The 19545-nt window shown below is 53.9% G+C and overlaps 1 protein-coding gene across 1 annotated transcript in view; it reads left to right on the top strand.

Annotated features, from left to right (window-relative positions):
* Window positions 1–19545, top strand: part of GPATCH1 (G-patch domain containing 1) — a 178120-nt gene that overhangs the window by 130818 nt on the left and 27757 nt on the right. Inside the window, 1 exon segment of the mRNA XM_075326109.1 lies at window positions 13751–13861. Coding sequence (XP_075182224.1) covers window positions 13751–13861 — 111 coding nt within the window.

Raw genomic sequence — 19545 nt, 5'->3', positions numbered from 1 at the left:
AGCTCTGGCGGCAGACGCCTTAGTGCAAGATTGGTCGCAGTTCCAGCTGCCCTATGTGTTTCCCCCTCTGGCACTCTTGCCCAGAGTGCTACGCAAGATCAGGTCCGATTGCCGCCGCGTCCTGCTCGTCGCCCCAGACTGGCCGAGGAGGTCGTGGTATCCGGATCTGTGGCATCTCACGGTCGGCCAACCGTGGGCGCTACCAGACCGGCCAGACTTACTGTCACAAGGGCCGTTTTTCCATCTGAATTCTACGGCCCTGAACCTGACTGTGTGGCCATTGAGTCCTGGATACTAGCATCTTCAGGATTATCTCAAGGGGTCGTGGCCACCATGAGACAGGCTAGGAAGCCCACGTCTGCTAAGATCTACCACAGAACGTGGAAGATTTTCTTATCCTGGTGCTCGGCACAGGGAGTGTCCCCCTGGCCATTTGCATTGCCTACTTTTCTTTCCTTCCTGCAATCTGGTTTGGAAAAAGGCTTATCGCTCGGCTCCCTTAAAGGGCAAGTCTCAGCGCTATCGGTATTTTTTCAAAAGCGTCTAGCACGACTTCCTCAGGTACGCACGTTCCTGCAGGGGGTTTGTCACATCGTCCCTCCGTACAAACGGCCGTTAGATCCATGGGATCTGAACAGGGTACTAGTTGCCCTCCAGAAGCCGCCCTTCGAGCCTCTGAGGGATGTTTCACTTTCTCGACTCTCACAGAAAGTGGCCTTTCTGGTAGCGGTCACGTCTCTTCGGAGGGTATCCGAGCTGGCAGCGCTGTCATCCAAAGCTCCCTTCCTGGTTTTTCACCAGGACAAGGTAGTGCTGCGCCCGATTCAGGAGTTCTCCCTAAGGTGGTATCCTCTTTTCATCTCAATCAGGATATCTCCTTACCTTCCTTTTGTCCTCATCCAGTTCATCGGTATGAAAAGGATTTGCATTTGTTGGATCTCGTGAGAGCACTCAGAATCTACATTTCCCGCACGGCGCCCCTGCGCCGCTCGGATGCACTCTTTGTCCTTGTCGCTGGTAAGCGCAAAGGATCGCAGGCTTCCAAATCCACCCTGGCTCGATGGATCAAGGAACCAATTCTTGAAGCCTACCGTTCTGCTGGGCTTCCGGTTCCATCAGGGCTGAAGGCCCATTCTACCAGAGCCGTGGGTGCGTCCTGGGCATTACGACACCAGGCTACGGCTCAACAGGTGTGCCAGGCAGCTACCTGGTCGAGTCTGCACACTTTCACCAAACATTATCAGGTGCATACCTACGCTTCGGCGGACGCCAGCCTAGGTAGAAGAGTCCTGCAGGCGGCGGTTGCCTCCTCGTAGGGGAGGGCTGTTTTGCAGCTCTAACTTGAGGTATTAATTTACCCACCCAGGGACTGCTTTTGGACGTCCCAATCGTCTGGGTCTCCCAATGGAGCGCCGAAGAAGAAGGGAATTTTGTTACTTACCGTAAATTCCTTTTCTTCTAGCTCCAATTGGGAGACCCAGCACCCGCCCTGTTTCCTTCGGGATTTTTGTTTTTTTCGGGTACACATGTTGTTCATGTTGAACGGTTTCAGTTCTCCGATGTTACTTCGGATTGAATTTGTTTAAACCAGTTATTGGCTTTCCTCCTTCTTGCTTTAGCACTAAAACTGAGCAGCCCGTGATCCCACGGGGGGTGTATAGCCAGAAGGGGAGGGGCCTTACACTTTTTAGTGTAATGCTTTGTGTGGCCTCCGGAGGCAGTAGCTATACACCCAATCGTCTGGGTCTCCCAATTGGAGCTAGAAGAAAAGGAATTTACGGTAAGTAACAAAATTCCCTTCTTCTTTGTCGCTCCTAATTGGGAGACCCAGACAATTGGGTGTATAGCTACTGCCTCCGGAGGCCACACAAAGTATTACACTAAAAAGTGTAAGGCCCCTCCCCTTCTGGCTATACACCCCCCCGTGGGATCACGGGCTCCTCAGTTTTATGCTTTGTGCGAAGGAGGCCAGACATCCACGCATAGCTCCACTGTTTAGTCAGCAGCAGCTGCTGACTATGTCGGATGGAAGAAAAGAGGGCCCATACGAGGGCCCCCAGCATGCTCCCTTCTCACCCCACTTGCGGTCGGCGGTGTTTGTTAAGGTTGAGGTACCCATTGCGGGTACGGAGGCTGGAGCCCACATGCTGATTCCTTCCCCATCCCCATTAGGGCTCTGGGTGAAGTGGGACTTGACCGGTCTCCGGGCACTGAGACCGTGCTCCATCCACAGCCCCTGGAGGATCTGCTGGATACGGAGCGGAGTTTCCTCAGGGACAGGACCCTGCTTCATTAAGGTACTCCGTGTCCCCGTGCTTACCGCACGCACACTGCAGCATTGCTGGGTGTGTTAGTGCGCCGGGGTAAACAGCGCTGCTGCGCTTGTGCCGTTACTCACTACAGCTCTGCTGAGTGAGGTGACTTAGTACGATCGGCCGATCCGGCCGCTGGGGTCAGTGTTTACTGCGTCGCGGCTGGGATTTGTGGTGCGCCGGGGACTTCCGCGCTGGCCGTGCATATATGACGGCCGCGCTAGATTACTACAGTCCCCGGCTTTTGCGGCCTAGTTCGTATCATTCCCGCCCCCAGACCTGCCAGTCAGGAGGAGGGCGGGACGCTGTACAGACCAGCAGCGCTAAGAGCTGGAGTCTGTTTTACATACTCCAGCCCTCACACTAGGCACAGTGGGACGCAGTTTCCCGCACTTTTGTTTGTGGCACGCCCACGGTCCGCCCCTCTTCACAGGACGCCGGCAGCCATTCCTGCCTGCACGCTGAGCTGCAGAGGGGAGGCTGGGAGACCCAGACAAGGGATTCTACGACCTCACACCCGCTTTTCAGCGGGCGGTAAGCAGCCCTCAAGGGCTCTCCCCCACTTGTGCCATAGTGTACTTTGTGCTGGCAATACTTTACACTGTACGGTCGCTGGTGATTTTCTGCTATATACCCTCCTTAGATTTCTCAAGGAGACAACAGCATGTCGTCCGCAAAAAGCAAAAGTGCCAAGGCACGGACTTTATATGCTGCCTGTACCGCATGTGGGGCTGCTCTACCGGCAGGTTCCACTGACCCCCATTGTGTGCAGTGCTCGGCCCCTGTGGCAATTGCTCAGCCGGGGCCTCTGCTAGAGGTGACCCAGGGAGAACCACCTGTGAATGCTGTCCAGGTGACAGGGACGGAGTTTGCAGCTTTTGCTGACAGATTGTCTATGACTATGTCTAAAATTCTTGAAACATTGCAGTCTAGACCAGTGACTCAGACCATGGGCACTGTTGGTACATTGCCCCCTGGTCCCCCTCAGCTGGAACACTTCCTAGCTCCGGGGGTGTCACATGCACCCCAGGGTGACGGCTCTGACTCGGACGACAGTCCCAGACAACCTAAGCGGGCTCGCTATGAGCGACCCTCAACTTCATCACACTGGTCAGGGTCCCAGCGGGACGACTCTCTGTGTGATGAGGCGGATGTAACTGATCAGGATTCTGATACTGGGGCCGCTCTCAATCTAGATACCCCGGATGGTGACGCCATAGTGAATGATCTTATAGCGTCCATCAATAAGATGTTAGATATTTCTCCACAAGCTCCTCCTGCGGAGGAGGCAGCTTCACAGCAGGAGAAATTCCATTTCGGGTATCCCAAGCGTAAATTAAGCACTTTTCTGGACCACTCTGACTTTAGAGACGCAATCCAGAAACACCACGCTTATCCAGATAAGCGTTTCTCCAAACGGCTTAAAGATACGCGCTATCCTTTTCCCCCTGACGTGGTCAAGGGCTGGACACAGTGTCCCAAGGTGGACCCTCCAATCTCCAGGCTTGCAGCCAGATCTCTAGTTGCAGTGGAAGATGGGGCGGCACTTAAAGATGCCACTGACAGACAGATGGAGCTCTGGTTAAAATCCATCTATGAAGCTATTGGAGCGTCGTTGGCGCCAGCATTCGCAGCCGTATGGGCACTCCAAGCTATTTCAGCTGGCCTTACACAGGTCGACATGGTCACACGTACATCTGCTCCGCAGGTGGCACCATTGACCTCTCAAATGTCTGCATTCGCGTCTTACGCGATTAATGCTGTCCTAGACTCTACGAGCCGTACGGCGGTGGCGTCAGCCAACTCCGTGGTTTTACGCAGAGCCCTGTGGTTGAGAGAATGGAAGGCAGATTCTTCTTCCAAGAAGTGCTTAACCAGTTTGCCTTTTTCTCGTGACCGATTGTTTGGTGAGCGTTTGGATGAAATCATTAAACACTCCAAGGGTAAGGATTCAGCCTTACCGCAACCCAGACAAAACAAACCCCAACAGAGGAGGGGACAGTCTGGTTTTCGGTCCTTTCGAGGCTCAGGCAGGTCCCAATTCTACTCGTCCAAAAGGACTCAAAAGGATCAGAGGAGCTCAGATTCTTGGCGGACTCAATCACGGCCAAAAAAGCCAGCCGGAAGAACCGTTACCAAGACGGCTTCCTCATGACTTTCAGTCTCCTCTCTCCGCATCCTCGGTCGGTGGCAGGCTCTCCCGCTTTGGCGACATTTGGCTGTCACAGGTCAAAGACCGTTGGGTGAGAGACATTCTGTCTCACGGGTACAGGATAGAGTTCAGCTCTCGTCCTCCAACTCGTTTCTTCAGAACTTCTCCACCGCCCGACCGAGCCGATGCTCTGCTGCAAGCGGTGTCCGCTCTAAAGGCGGAAGGAGTGGTGACTTCCGTTCCTCTTCAGGAACAAGGCCACGGTTTTTACTCCAATTTGTTTGTGGTGCCAAAGAAAGACGGGTCGTTCCGTCCCGTCCTGGATCTAAAGCTGCTCAACAAACACGTAAAAACCAGGAGGTTCCGGATGGAATCTCTCCGCTCCGTTATCGCCTCAATGTCTCAAGGAGATTTCCTAGCATCAATAGACATCAAGGATGCTTATCTCCACGTGCCGATTGCACCAGAGCATCAGCGTTTTCTACGCTTCGTTATAGGAAGCGAACACCTGCAGTTCGTAGCTCTACCTTTCGGGCTGGCAACAGCCCCTCGGGTCTTCACCAAGGTCATGGCAGCAGTAGTAGCTGTCCTGCACTCGCAAGGTCACTCTGTGATCCCGTATTTAGACGATCTACTTATCAAGGCACCCTCTCAAGAGGCATGCCAACACAGCCTGAACGTGGCACTGAAGACTCTCCAGAGTTTCGGGTGGATCATCAACTTTTCAAAGTCAAATCTAACCCCGACCCAATCACTAATATATCTTGGCATGGAGTTTCATACTCTCTCAGCGATAGTGAAACTTCCACTGGACAAACAGTGCTCGCTACAGACAGGGGTGCAATCTCTCCTGCAGGGCCAGTCGCACCCCTTGAGGCGCCTCATGCACTTCCTAGGGAAGATGGTAGCAGCAATGGAAGCAGTTCCTTTTGCGCAGTTTCATCTGCGTCCATTACAATGGGACATTCTCCGCCAATGGGACGGGAAGTCGACGTCCCTCGACAGGGAGGTCTCCCTCTCTCAGGCAGCCAAGGAATCTCTCCGGTGGTGGCTTCTTCCCACCTCATTGTCAAAAGGAAAGTCGTTCCTACCCCCATCCTGGGCGGTGGTCACGACAGATGCGAGTCTATCAGGGTGGGGAGCAGTGTTTCTCCACCACAGGGCTCAAGGTACGTGGACTCGGAAAGAGTCCACCCTTCAGATCAATGTTCTGGAAATCAGAGCAGTCTATCTTGCCCTACAAGCCTTCCAACAGTGGCTGGAAGGCAAGCAGATCCGAATTCAGTCGGAAAACTCCACAGCGGTGGCATACATCAACCACCAAGGGGGAACACTCAGTCGGCAAGCCTTCCAGGAAGTCCGGCGGATTCTGACGTGGGTGGAAGACACGGCATCCACCAAATCCGCAGTCCACATCCCAGGCGTAGAAAACTGGGAAGCAGACTTTCTCAGTCGCCAGGGCATGGACGCAGGGGAATGGTCCCTTCACCCGGACGTGTTTCAGGAGATCTGTCGCCGCTGGGGGATGCCGGACGTCGACCTGATGGCGTCACGGCACAACAACAAAGTCCCGGTTTTCATGGCACAGTCTCACGATCACCGAGCTCTGGCGGCAGACGCCTTAGTTCAAGATTGGTCGCAGTTCCGGCTACCGTATGTGTTCCCACCTCTGGCATTGTTGCCCAGAGTGCTCCGCAAAATCAGGTCCGACTGCCGCCGCGCCATTCTCGTCGCTCCAGACTGGCCAAGGAGGTCGTGGTACCCGGATCTGTGGCACCTCACGGTAGGCCATCCGTGGGCACTACCAGACCGTCCAGACTTGCTGTCTCAAGGGCCGTTTTTCCATCTGAATTCTGCGGCCCTGAACCTGACTGTGTGGCCATTGAGTCCTGGATCCTAGCGGCCTCAGGTTTATCTCATGAAGTGGTTGCCACCATGAGACAGGCTAGGAAGCCATCCTCCGCCAAGATCTACCACAGGACGTGGAGGATATTCCTATCTTGGTGCTCTGCTCAGGGAGTTTCTCCCTGGCCTTTTGCATTGCCTACTTTTCTTTCCTTCCTGCAGTCTGGGTTGGAAAAAGGTTTGTCGCTTGGCTCCCTTGAAGGTCAAGTCTCCGCGCTATCCGTATTTTTTCAGAAACGCCTGGCGCGACTTCCTCAGGTACGCACGTTCCTGCAAGGGGTTTGTCATATCGTCCCCCCTTACAAGCGGCCGTTGGAGCCCTGGGACCTGAACAAGGTTCTACTTGCTCTCCAGAAGCCGCCTTTCGAGCCTATGAAGGAGGTTTCCCTTTCTCGTCTTTCACAGAAAGTGGCCTTTCTAGTGGCGGTCACGTCTCTTCGGAGAGTGTCCGAGCTGGCGGCGTTATCATGCAGATCTCCATTCCTGGTGTTTCACCAGGACAAGGTAGTTCTGCGTCCAATTCCAGAATTTCTTCCCAAGGTGGTATCTTCCTTTCATCTCAATCAAGATATCACTTTACCGTCTTTGTGTCCGCATCCAGTTCACCAATTTGAAAAGGGTTTGCATTTATTGGATCTGGTGAGAGCACTCAGGATCTACATTTCCCGCACGGCGTCTCTGCGCCGCTTGGATGCACTCTTTGTCCTTGTCGCTGGTCAGCGTAAAGGGTCGCAAGCTTCCAAATCCACCCTTGCGCGGTGGATCAAGGAACCAATTCTTCACACCTACCGTTCGGCTGGGCTTCCGATTCCATCAGGGCTGAAGGCCCATTCTACCAGAGCCGTGGGTGCGTCCTGGGCATTACGGCACCAGGCTACGGCTCAGCAGGTGTGCCAGGCGGCTACCTGGTCGAGTCTGCACACTTTTACCAAGCATTATCAGGTGCATACCTACGCTTCGGCGGATGCCGGCCTAGGTAGACAAGTCCTTCAGGCGGCGGTGGCTCACCTGTAGGAAAGGGCTGTTTGACGGCCCTATCACGAGGTATTCTTTTACCCACCCAGGGACTGCTTTTGGACGTCCCAATTGTCTGGGTCTCCCAATTAGGAGCGACAAAGAAGAAGGGAATTTTGTTTACTTACCGTAAATTCCTTTTCTTCTAGCTCCAATTGGGAGACCCAGCACCCGCCCTGTTTTCTTAGGAAGTTTGTTTTTTTCGGGTGCACATGTTGTTCATGTTGAACAGTTCAGTTCTCCGAGGCTGTTTCTCGGGTTGAATTTGTATTTAAAACAGTTATTGGCTTTCCTCCTTCTTGCTTTTGCACTAAAACTGAGGAGCCCGTGATCCCACGGGGGGGTGTATAGCCAGAAGGGGAGGGGCCTTACACTTTTAAGTGTAATACTTTGTGCGGCCTCCGGAGGCATAGCCCATACACCCAATTGTCTGGGTCTCCCAATTGGAGCTAGAAGAAAAGGAATTTACGGTAAGTAAACAAAATTCCCTTCTTTTTAAGCAAAATTATGGTATAAATACACCATTGCCTGTAATCCACCGTAACACTAATATACGGATTCCCTCATTAAAGGCAGCCCTTGTCCTGTTGAGATGTATTGACATCATAGAGAGGTAAGAGTTCAGCTCTGGAGGACCCAGCTTGTCCATACTTTGTAATCGGCCACTGGCCTGGTCTGGATGTAATGCGGCGTTTTGCCTACAGCAGCTTGAAGAAGGGAATTTTGTTTACTTACCGTAAATTCCTTTTCTTCTAGCTCCAATTGGGAGACCCAGACAATTGGGTGTATAGCTACTGCCTCCGGAGGCCACACAAAGTATTACACTTTAAAAAGTGTAAACCCCTCCCCTCTGCTATACACCCTCCCGTGCATCACGGGCTCCTCAGTTTTGGTGCAAAAGCAGGAAGGAGGAAACTTATAAATTGGTCTAAGGTAAACTCAATCCGAAGGATGTTCGGAGAACTGAAACCATGACCAAGAACAATTCAATCTGAACAACATGTGTACACAAAGAATAACAGCCCGAAGGGAACAGGGGCGGGTGCTGGGTCTCCCAATTGGAGCTAGAAGAAAAGGAATTTACGGTAAGTAAACAAAATTCCCTTCTTCTTTGTCGCTCCATTGGGAGACCCAGACAATTGGGACGTCCAAAAGCAGTCCCTGGGTGGGTAAAAGAATACCTCGTAATATAGCCGTAAAACGGCCCCTTCCTACAGGTGGGCAACCGCCGCCTGAAGGACTCACCTACCTAAGCTGGCATCTGCCGAGCGTAGGTATGCACTAGATAGTGCTCCGTGAAGTCGTGCAGACTCAACCAGGTAGTCGCCTGACACACCTGCTGAGCCGTAGCCTGGTGCAGCAACGCCCAGGACGCACCCACGGCTCTGGGAGAATGGCCTTCAGCCTTGAAGGAACCAGAAGCCCAGCGGAACGGTAGGCTTCGAGAATTGGTTCCTTGATCCACCGAGCCAAGTTGACTTGGGAGCTTGCGACCCTTTACGCTGGTCAGCGACAAGGACAAGAGCGCATCCGAGCGGCGCAGGGGCGCCGTACAAGAAATGTAGAGTCTGAGTGCTCTCACCAGACCTAACAAGTGCAAATCCTTTCCACGTTGGTGAACCGGATGAGACAAAAAGAAGGTAAGAAGGTATCCTGATTGAGATGAACAGAGGATACCACCTTCGGGAGAAATTCCAGAACCGAACGCAGAACCAGCTTGTCCTGGTGAAACACCAGGAAGGGGGACTTTACATGACAGCGGTGCTATGTCAGACACTCTGCGGAGTGACGTGACTGCCACTAGGAAGACCACCCTCTGCGAAAGGCGTGAAAGAGAATATCCCTCATTGGCTCGAAGGGTGGATTCTGAAGAGCCGGTATCACCCTGTTCCGATCCCAGGGTTCCAGCCGACGCTTGTAAGGAGGGACTATGTGGCAAACCCCCTGCAGGAACGAGCGTACCTGAGGGAGTTTGGCTAGACGCTTTTGAAACACAAACACAGAAAGCGCCGAAACTTGTCCCTTAAGGGAACCGAGAGACAACCCCTTCTCCATTCCGGATTGAAGGAAGGACAGAAGTGGGCAAGGCGAATGGCCAGAGAGTAGAACTCTGATCAGAGCACCAGGATAAGAAGATCTTCCGCGTCCTGTGGTAGATCTTTGGCGGACGTTGGTTGCTTGGCCTGTCTCATAGTGGCAATGACCTCTTGAGATAACCCTGAAGGCGCTAGGATCCAGTACTCAATGGCTATGCAGTCAGGTTTAGGGCCGCAGAATTCAGAATGCGTCTGCCGCCAGAGCTCTGTGATCTTGAGAACGTGCCATGAATACCGGGACCTTGTTGATGTGCCGGGACGCCAATAGGTCGACGTCCGGCTTCCCCCAGCGGCAACAGATCTCCTGAAACACGTCCGGGTGAAGAGACCATTCCCCTGCGTCCATGCCCTGGCGACTGAGAAAGTCTGCTTCCCAGTTTTCTACGTCCGGGATGTGAACTGCGGAGATGGTGGAGGCTGTGGCTTCCACCCACAGCAGAATCCGCCGGACTTGCTGGAAGACTTGCCGACTGCTTGTGCCGCCTTGGTGGTTGATGTATGCCACCGCCGTGGCGTTGTCCGACTGAATTCGGATCTGCCTGCCTTCCAGCCATGGCTGGAACGCTATTAGGGCTAGAACACTGCCCTTCTCTCCAGAACATTGATCTGGGGGGAGGGCTCTGCTGAGTCCATGTACCCTGAGCCCTGTGGTGGAGGAAGACTCCCTGACAGACTCGCGCCCGCCGTGACCACAGCCCAGGATGTGGGCAGGAAGGATTTTTCCTTCGACAAGAGTGGGAAGAAGCCACCACTGAAGGGAGGCCATGGCTGCCCGAGAAGGAGCAACGTTCTTGTCGAGGGACGTCGAATTGCTGTCCCATTTGCGGAGAAAGTCCCATTAAAGTGGGCGCAGATGAATCTGCGCAAACGGAGCTGCCTCTATTGCTGCCACCAACTTCTCTAGGAAGTGCATGAGGCGCCTCACGGGTGTGACTGGGCTCGAAGGAACGATTGCACCCCTGTCTGTAGTGAACGCTGTTTGTCCAGCGGAAACTTCATCTCTGAGAGAGTATGACACTCCATGCCGAGATATGGCAGTGATTGGGCCGGTGTCAATTTTGACTTTAGGAAAAATTGATGAACCACCCGAATCTCTGGAGAGTCTCTAGAGCAATGTTCAGTCTGTGTTGGCATGCCATCCGAGAGGGGGCCTTGACCAGCAGATTGCCTGAGAGAGTAGGACCGCTACCACCGTTGTCATGACCTTAGTGAAGGCCCGTAGGGCTGTCACCAGGCCGAAAGTTAGCGCCACGAACTGAAGGTGTTCGTTCCCTATGGCGAAGCGCAGGAAGCGCTGATATTCTGGTACAATCGGCACGTGGAAATAAGCAACCCTGATGTCAAATGATGCTAGGAAACCTCCTTGGGCCATCAAAGGTGATGGCAAGCGGAGAGATTCCATCCGGAACCGTCAGGTTCTCCGTCCGTTGAGCCGTGTGAAGTCCAGAACGGGGCGGAGTGATCCGTCCTATCTGGTACCACGAACAAGCTGGAGTAAAAAGCCGCGACTACGTTCTTGAAGGGGAACGAGAATCGCAACTCCTCCTGCCTTCGGAGTGTTCCCCAACTGGAAACGTGCATCGGCTCGCTCGGGGGACGGAGATGCTGTGAAGCAACGAGTCGGAGGACGAGAACTGAGCTCTATCCTGTGACCGTAAGACAGAATGTCTCCTACATCGGTCTTGGACATGTGGGGACCACTCCCCTGACCTGGACCGCCATACAGAAAAGGTTCTCTGTGCACGGCGGAGGATAAAAATACCACCGCCTGAGACGTCAAAGACGCTAATTGCGGAGCACAGGATGACCGCATTGATTGAGAGAGCCTGGAGTGCCCACCCCTGCAAAGGCTGGGGCAACGGACGCGCCTATGGCTTCATATATGGATCCCATTAGGAGTGCTATCTGTCTGTCCGTGGCATTCTTGAGCGTGGACCCGCCAGCCACTGCTACTACTGATCTAGCCGCCAGTCCGAGACTGGCGGGCACCTTATGACACTGAGCCGAAACCTTAACAACGTCAGAGGGAAAGGGACAACGTGTGTTATAAGGCGTTCAGCAAAACGCTTGCCCGTGAAGGTGTGCTTCTGGACAGAATCTGTGAAGCCTTGAGAGCCACGTCCGGACAGAGTCCTGGGTTGCGACCTCCGCCCCATCCTCTAGAGGGTCCTCAAGCTGAGACCCTAGAAGTCGGGGAAGATTCCAAGCAAGGCTGCTTAGCCGGACTGGGACTGCGGTTCGTGCTGGGGTTTACCACGTACTAACTAGAGGCCACCCCAGGAACACGCTTCGTCGCAGACCGAGGGAGGCCTGGGGCGATCCCGCAGTGCCCGGGGCCTGTGTAAGGGGCCGGTCTGGACTGCAAACTCCTAGTCTCTTAGCCGACCATTTGTCCATAGCCTGAGACATGGATAGTGAAAATGACCCAGAGAGTTTCTCAGCAAAGCTGTAACTCTGTCTCTGCCGCCTGGACAGGGAACGCCGGCGAAGCTCAACCAGTGAAACTGCATTCAAACGTTATATAGCCATATATACAGTGTATCCCATATACAGTTCATCACTCTAGGGGGCCCAGCATCGAGAAGAAGCCCCCTGGTGTACCGACCCTGAAGCAGTATGTGCTGCTGAAAACATGGCTGTCGGCGTGTACAGTGGAGGGGGGAGCCGTGGGCGTAACCCCAAGAGTGCAGGAATCTGGTGCCCTGAGCGAAACGTGAGGGAGGCGGAGGACAGCCAAGTGTGCTCCAGCCGTCACTGCTAGCCTCCGACTAACCGTCCCGCCCTTCCCCCTGACTGGCAGGGCCAGGGACGAGAGTTTAAGGCGCTAGGCCGCAAAAGCCGGGAACTAAAGTTACAGACCGCGGCCGGCAAGCAGACGCGGTCGGCGCGGTAGTCGCCAAGTCTGAGGCGAAGCTGCTCTCTGCACCGTCCCCAAGGGGACACTGAGTCCTTGAGGGGATCAGTTCCGTAGCGTGATTAGTGAGGGGGGCGGAGGACAGCGAAGTGTGCTCCGGCCTTCACTGTCGGCATCAGCCCGACTGTCCCGCCCTTCCTCCTGACTGGCAGGTCCGGGGGTGGTATAATGATTGAACAGTGCCCGGGGCTGGACTGTAAGGCTTCTCTAGGAGTAGCCAAAAAAACAACAGTGCGACCATACAACAAGCATATATATATATGTGTACACTTCGGCACTCAGTGGGGCCAGCACCTCAGGTGCTGCTTACCGACCGCTCACAGCGGTTGTGAGATCACCAGAATCCGTGCCCGGGCCCCCTGATGTTGTTTCTCCTCTCCAGCGTCAGAAGTGCTGACAGTAATGGCTGCCGGCGTTCTGTGGGGAGGAGGGGGCTGTGGGCGTGCCCTAGAAAGTGCGGGAATCTAGTGCCCCACTGTGCTGAGTGAGGGGGGAGGAGGATACAGAGTATGCTCCAGCCCTCAGTGCTGCCGTCCTGTGCAGCGTCCCGCCCTTCCCCTGACTGGCAGGCCTGTGGGCGGGAATAAGCGAAACTAGGCCTCAAAAGCCGGGGACTAAAGTTGTAAGCGAAGCCGGCAAATAGGCACGGTCGGCGCGGTAGTCCCCGGCGCACTAACACACCCAGCAGTGCTGCAGTGTGTATGGCACAAGCGCTCCATGCGCGGTCCCCACGGGGACACAGAGTACCTCACAGTAGCAGGGCCTTGTCCCTGACGATACCCGGCTCCTGTCCAGCAGATTCCCCAGGGGCTGCGGAGGGAGCACGGTCCCAGTGCCTGGAGACCGATCCGGGTCCCACTTCACCCAGAGCCCTATAGGGATGGGGAAGGAAAACAGCATGTGGCTCCTGCCTATGTACCCGCAATGGGTACCTCAACCTTAACAACACCGCCGACAAGAGTGGGGTGAGAAGGGAGCATGCTGGGGGCCCTGATATGGGCCCTCTTTTCTTCCATCCGACCTAGTCAGCAGCTGCTGCTGACTAAGATGTGGAGCTATGCGTGGATGTCAGCCTCCTTCGCACAAAGCATGAAAAACTGAGGAGCCCGTGATGCACGGGAGGGTGTATAGCAGAGGGGAGGGGTTTACACTTTTGAGTGTAATACTTTGTGTGGCCTCCGGAGGCAGTAGCTATACACCCAATTGTCTGGGTCTCCCAATGGAGCGACAAAGAAATTTGTCTTTTCGGTTTGGCCTTATTTTTGCAGACTATTTCTCTTCAATATTTACAGTCGTAGCTTTAGCATGAAAAAAATTAAATAAATTACTGAGATCGTTGTCTACTTTTTATTCCCAGAAACCGAATCAACGACTTCGGCTCCTCCTTCTGTTTCTGCAGCAAATGAAGATTTGGAAATAATGGACACTGAAGAATTTGGTCCTAAGTTACCGCCTGCACCTCTGTCTAGTAAGTCCTTCAACTGGGACATAGAAAATGCAGAGAACGTTCTCCACTTTTTCTTTCTGTTGTATTAGTGCTCATAGTCACAAAAAATCCACAAGAATTTTTTTTTTCTTTTAGCATTTCTATTTATTTCTTTCTTTATTTTAAATTTGTGCCCATGGACCCCAAGCATCCAGGAGAATTCTTTATTTTTAGCAATTGTATGTATGTATGTATGTATGTATGTATGTATTAAGTTATAAATTTGTGTCCATAGTCTCCAAACATCCAGGAGAATTCTTATATTTTATTTATATTTCTTCAGCGCTCTATTGGGAGACCCAGACGATTGGGGTATAGCTACTGCCCTCTGGAGGCCACACAAAGCACTACATCAAAAGTGCAAGGCCCCTCCCCCTCTGGCTATACCCCCCCCGTGATATCACGGGTTCTCCAGTTTTAGCTTTGTGTGCGAAGGAGGTCAGACATTCCATGCATAGCTCCACAGATTTTAGTCAGCAGTAGCTGCTGACTATTTCGGATGGAAGAAAAGAGGACACATATAGTGTCCCCAGCATGCTCCCTTCTCACCCCTGGATGGTGTTGTAAGGTTGAGGTACCTATTGCTGGTACAGGGCTGGAGCCTGACATGCTGTTTTCCTTCCACATCCCCTGGTAGGGCTCTGTGGAAGTGGGATCCTGCCGGCCTCTCAGCTCTGACGCCGGGCTCCATCCACAGACCCATTAGAACCTGATGGATTCGGAGCAGGAGTACGATCAGGGACAGGCCCTGCATCATACAGGTACTCTGTGTCCCCGGCAGGCACAGACACACTCCGGGCTGGCTGGGTGTTGTAGTGCGCCGGGGACCGCAACGTTGGAGTTAGTGTCCCTACAGATTACTGGGGGATTTTTTGTGTATGGGAACGCAGCGCCGACCCCCTCTGGACCGGGCGGCGCTGCTGTGACTTGTGGTGCGCCGGGGATCCGCCGTCCGCGCTTTTACGGCGGCGGCGGTTATAAATTGAGTCCCCGGCTTTTTGGGCCTAGGACGCCGGCAGCTCCGATTCGTTCCCGCCCCCACCCTGTCATTCAGGGTAGGGGAGAGACGCTGTTCGCTAGCAGCGACGAGGGCTGGAGCCTGATTTACATGCTCCAGCCCTCACACTAGGCACAGAGGGAAGCAGGCTTCCCGCTCTTAGCCAGGAACGCCCAGGGCCCGCCCCCCTTCCTCTCAGGACGCCGGCAGCCATTACATGCAGTCTGGCTGGAGGAAGGACGCAAGGCTCTGGGAGACCTGGACTAGGGGCTATCTGGCGACCACACACCCGCTTTTTAAGCGGGCGGTAAGCGATTTTTCTGTGCTGGTCCCTCTAGTGCCTCACGGTGTATTGGTGTACTGTGTACAGATATATAGATATTGTTTTTCTTGCACTGTGAGGTCGCTTCTGGCTGCTCTCCCAGATCACTCTGTGGAAGCAGCAACATGCCATCCTCAAAACGCAAGGCTGCCAAGGCCAGGGCTGTGTGTACTGCGTGTGCTGCATGTGGGGCTAATCTACCAGCAGGCTCCCATTGTGTGCAATGCTCCGACCCGGTGCTGCTTCGCCAGCCGGAGTCAGGAGAGGTAGTGACCCAGGCTGAGACGCTTGTAAGTTCTGCCCCGGTGACAGGGACAGACTTTGCAGTTTTTGCTGATAATATGTCTCTGTCTATGGCAAAAATCCTTGAAACCTTGCAATCTATGCATGGGGCTCAGTCTTTGGGCACGGCGAGGCCTCTGTCCTCAGGTCCCCCTCACTTGGAATTAATCCAGCCCACAGGGGGGTCCCCGGCTTCACAGGCCGAGGATTATGACTCAGATGATAGCCCCAGCCACCCTAAGCGAGCTCGCTGGGAAAGACCCTCGACGTCATCACATTGCTCAGGGTCTCAGCGCAATCAGTCTCCCGGTGATGTGTCTGATGAGAGTGATCAGGAATCCATTCCTGGAACCCCTCTCAACCTGGATACCCCTGATGGGGACGCCATGGTAAACGACCTTATCTCAGCCATCAATAGGCTGTTGGATATTTCTCCCCCAGCCCCTTCAGCAGAAGAGGCAGCGGCAGAGCAGGAGAAGTTTCGTTTCCTTTATCCCAAGCGTAAATTGAGTGCTTTCTTGGATCACTCTGACTTCAGAGAATCAATCCAGAAGCACGACGCTCACCCAGAAAGGCGTTTCTCTAAACGATCTAAAGATACGCGTTTCCCTTTCCCCCCTGAGGTGGTCAAGCGCTGGACACAGTGTCCAAAGGTAGACCCCCCGATTTCCAAACTCGCAGCTAGGTCCATAGTTGCAGTGGAGGATGGCGCTTCACTTAAAGATGCCAATGACAGACAGATGGACCTTTGGTTAAAATCTGTCTATGAAGCTATCGGCGCGTCGTTTGCTCCGGCATTCGCAGCCGTATGGGCACTCCAGGCTATTTCAGCTGGCTTAGCAAAAGTGGATGCTATCATACATCCAGCAGTGCCGCAAGTGGCGCATCTTACCACGCAGATGTCGGCGTTTGCGTCTTACGCTATCAATGCGGTCCTAGAATCTACCAGCCGCACCTCAATGGCGTCCGCCAATTCGGTAGTTTTGCGCAGAGCCTTGTGGTTAAAGGACTGGAAAGCAGATGCTGGTTCCAAAAAATGTTTAACCAGTTTGCCTTTATCTAGAGATAGACTGTTTGGCGAGCCATTGGCTGATATCATTAAGCAGTCCAAGGGTAAAGACTCCTCTTTACCACAACCCAGAACAACCAAACCTCAGCAGAAAAAGTGGCAGCAGAGGTTTCAGTCCTTTCGAGGTTCGGGCAAGACACCATTTACCTCGTCCAAAGGGACTCAGAGGACGCAAAGAAACTCAGATTCGTGGCGGGCTCACACGCGCCCCAAGAAAGCAAATGGAGGTACCGCTTCCAAAGCGGCTACCTCATGACTTCCAGCCCCCTCCCTCCGCATCGCCGGTCGGGGGCAGGCTCTCCCGCTTTTCCGGCATTTGGATGTCACAGGTCAAAGACCGGTGGGTGACGGACATTTTGTCTCGCGGGTACAGAATCGAGTTCAATTCTCGTCCTCCAGCTCGGTTCTTCAGAACCTCCCCACATCCAGACCGAGCAGATGCTCTGCTGCAGGCGGTGGACTCCCTAAGAGCGGAAGGAGTGGTGATCCCAGTCCCTCCTCAGGAACAAGGGCAAGGGTTTTACTCCAATCTCTTTGTGGTTCCAAAAAAGGACGGCTCGTTCCGTCCTGTTCTGGACCTAAAACGGCTCAACAAACATGTGCACGCCAGGAAGTTCCGGATGGAAACCCTGCGTTCTGTCATTGCCTCAATGTCCAGAGGAGACTTCCTTGCCTCAATAGACATCAAAGATGCTTATCTCCACGTGCCAATTGCTACAGAACATCAACGTTTTCTACGTTTTGTGATAGAAGACGACCATTTTCAGTTCGTAGCTCTGCCATTTGGTCTGGCGACAGCCCCACGGGTCTTCACCAAGATCATGGCGGCGGTGGTAGCAGTCTTGCACTCTCAGGGACACTCGGTGATCCCTTACCTAGACGATTTATTGGTCAAAGCTCCCTCTCAAGAGGCATGTCAGCACAGCCTGAATGCTACGCTGGAGACCCTACAGTCTTTCGGATGGATCATCAACTTTCCAAAGTCGATCCTATCACCGACTCAATCACTAACGTATCTTGGCATGGAGTTTCATACTCTAGCAGCGATAGTGAAGCTTCCGCTGAACAAGCAGCGGTCACTACAGACAGGGGTGCAATCTCTTCTGCAGGGCCAGTTGCATCCCTTGCGGCGCCTCATGCATTTCCTAGGGAAGATGGTGGCAGCCATGGAAGCAGTTCCCTTTGCGCAATTTCATCTGCGCCCACTTCAATGGGACATTCTCCGCCAATGGGACGGGAAGTCAACGTCACTGGACAGGAAAGTCTCGCTTTCCCAGACGGCCAAGGACTCCCTACAATGGTGGCTCCTTCCCACCTCATTGTCTCAGGGAAGATCCTTCCTGCCCCCATCCTGGGCAGTAGTCACGACAGATGCGAGTCTGTCAGGGTGGGGAGCGGTATTTCTCCACCACAGGGCTCAGGGGACGTGGACTCCGCAGGAGTCCACCCTTCAGATCAATGTTCTGGAGATCAGAGCAGTGTATCTTGCTCTACTGGCCTTCCAACAGTGGCTGGAAGGGAAGCAGATCCGAATCCAATCGGACAACTCCACAGCGGTGGCATACATCAACCACCAAGGAGGGACGCGCAGTCGGCAAGCCTTCCAAGAAGTCCGGCGCATTCTAATGTGGGTGGAGGACACAGCATCCACCATATCCGCGGTTCACATCCCAGGCGTAGAAAACTGGGAAGCAGACTTCCTCAGTCGCCAGGGCATGGACGCAGGGGAATGGTCCCTTCACCCGGACGTGTTTCAGGAAATCTGTCGCCGCTGGGGAGTGCCGGACGTCGACCTAATGGCATCCCGGCACAACAACAAGGTCCCGGCATTCATGGCGAGGTCGCGCGATCAAAGAGCTCTGGCGGCAGACGCCTTGGTTCAAGATTGGTCGCAGTTTCAGCTCCCATACGTGTTTCCGCCTCTGGCGCTCTTGCCCAGAGTGCTACGCAAGATCAGATCCGAGTGCAGCCGCATCATACTCGTCGCTCCAGACTGGCCGAGGAGGTCGTGGTATCCGGATCTGTGGCATCTCACGATCGGTCGACCGTGGTCACTGCCAGACCGACCAGACTTACTGTCCCAAGGGCCGTTTTTCCATCAGAATTCTGCGGCCCTGAACCTGACTGTGTGGCCATTGAGTCCTGGATCCTAGCATCTGCAGGATTATCTCAAGGAGTCGTTGCCACAATGAGACAAGCTAGAAAGTCGAATTCGGCTAAGATCTACCACAGAACGTGGAAGATTTTCTTATCCTGGTGCTCTGCTCAGGGAGTGTCTCCCTGGCCATTTGCATTGCCCAAGTTTCTTTCCTTCCTGCAATCGGGGTTAGAAAAGGGCTTGTCGCTCAGCTCCCTTAAAGGGCAAGTTTCGGCACTATCCGTGTTTTTTCAGAAGCGTCTAGCACGTCTTCCTAAGGTGCGCACGTTCCTGCAGGGGGTCTGTCATATTGTGCCCCCGTACAGGCGGCCGTTAGATCCATGGGATCTGAACAGGGTACTAGTTGCTCTCCAGAAGCCGCCTTTCGAGCCTCTGAAGGAAGTTTCCTTTTCTCGCCTGTCACAGAAAGTGGCGTTTCTTGTTGCGATCACATCGCTTCGGCGAGTGTCGGAGCTGGCAGCTCTGTCATCCAAGGCTCCCTTCCTGGTGTTCCACCAGGACAAGGTAGTGCTGCGCCCCATTCCGGAGTTTCTCCCTAAGGTCGTATCCTCGTTTCATCTTAATCAGGATATATCCTTGCCTTCCTTTTGTCCTCATCCGGTTCACCGGTATGAAAAGGACTTACGTTTGCTAGATCTGGTGAGAGCACTCAGAATCTACATTTCCCGCACGGCGCCCATGCGCCGTGCCGATGCACTTTTTGTCCTTGTCGCTGGTCCGCGCAAGGGGTTGCAGGCTTCTAAAGCCACCCTGGCTCGATGGATCAAAGAACCAATTCTAGAGGCCTACCGTTCTGCGGGGCTTCCGGTTCCTTCAGGGCTAAAAGCCCACTCAACCA

Source organism: Anomaloglossus baeobatrachus, chromosome 10 (assembly GCF_048569485.1).
Source record: "Anomaloglossus baeobatrachus isolate aAnoBae1 chromosome 10, aAnoBae1.hap1, whole genome shotgun sequence".
Lineage (NCBI taxonomy): Eukaryota > Metazoa > Chordata > Amphibia > Anura > Aromobatidae > Anomaloglossus > Anomaloglossus baeobatrachus.
This window is presented reverse-complemented; position numbering and strand designations above follow the sequence as displayed.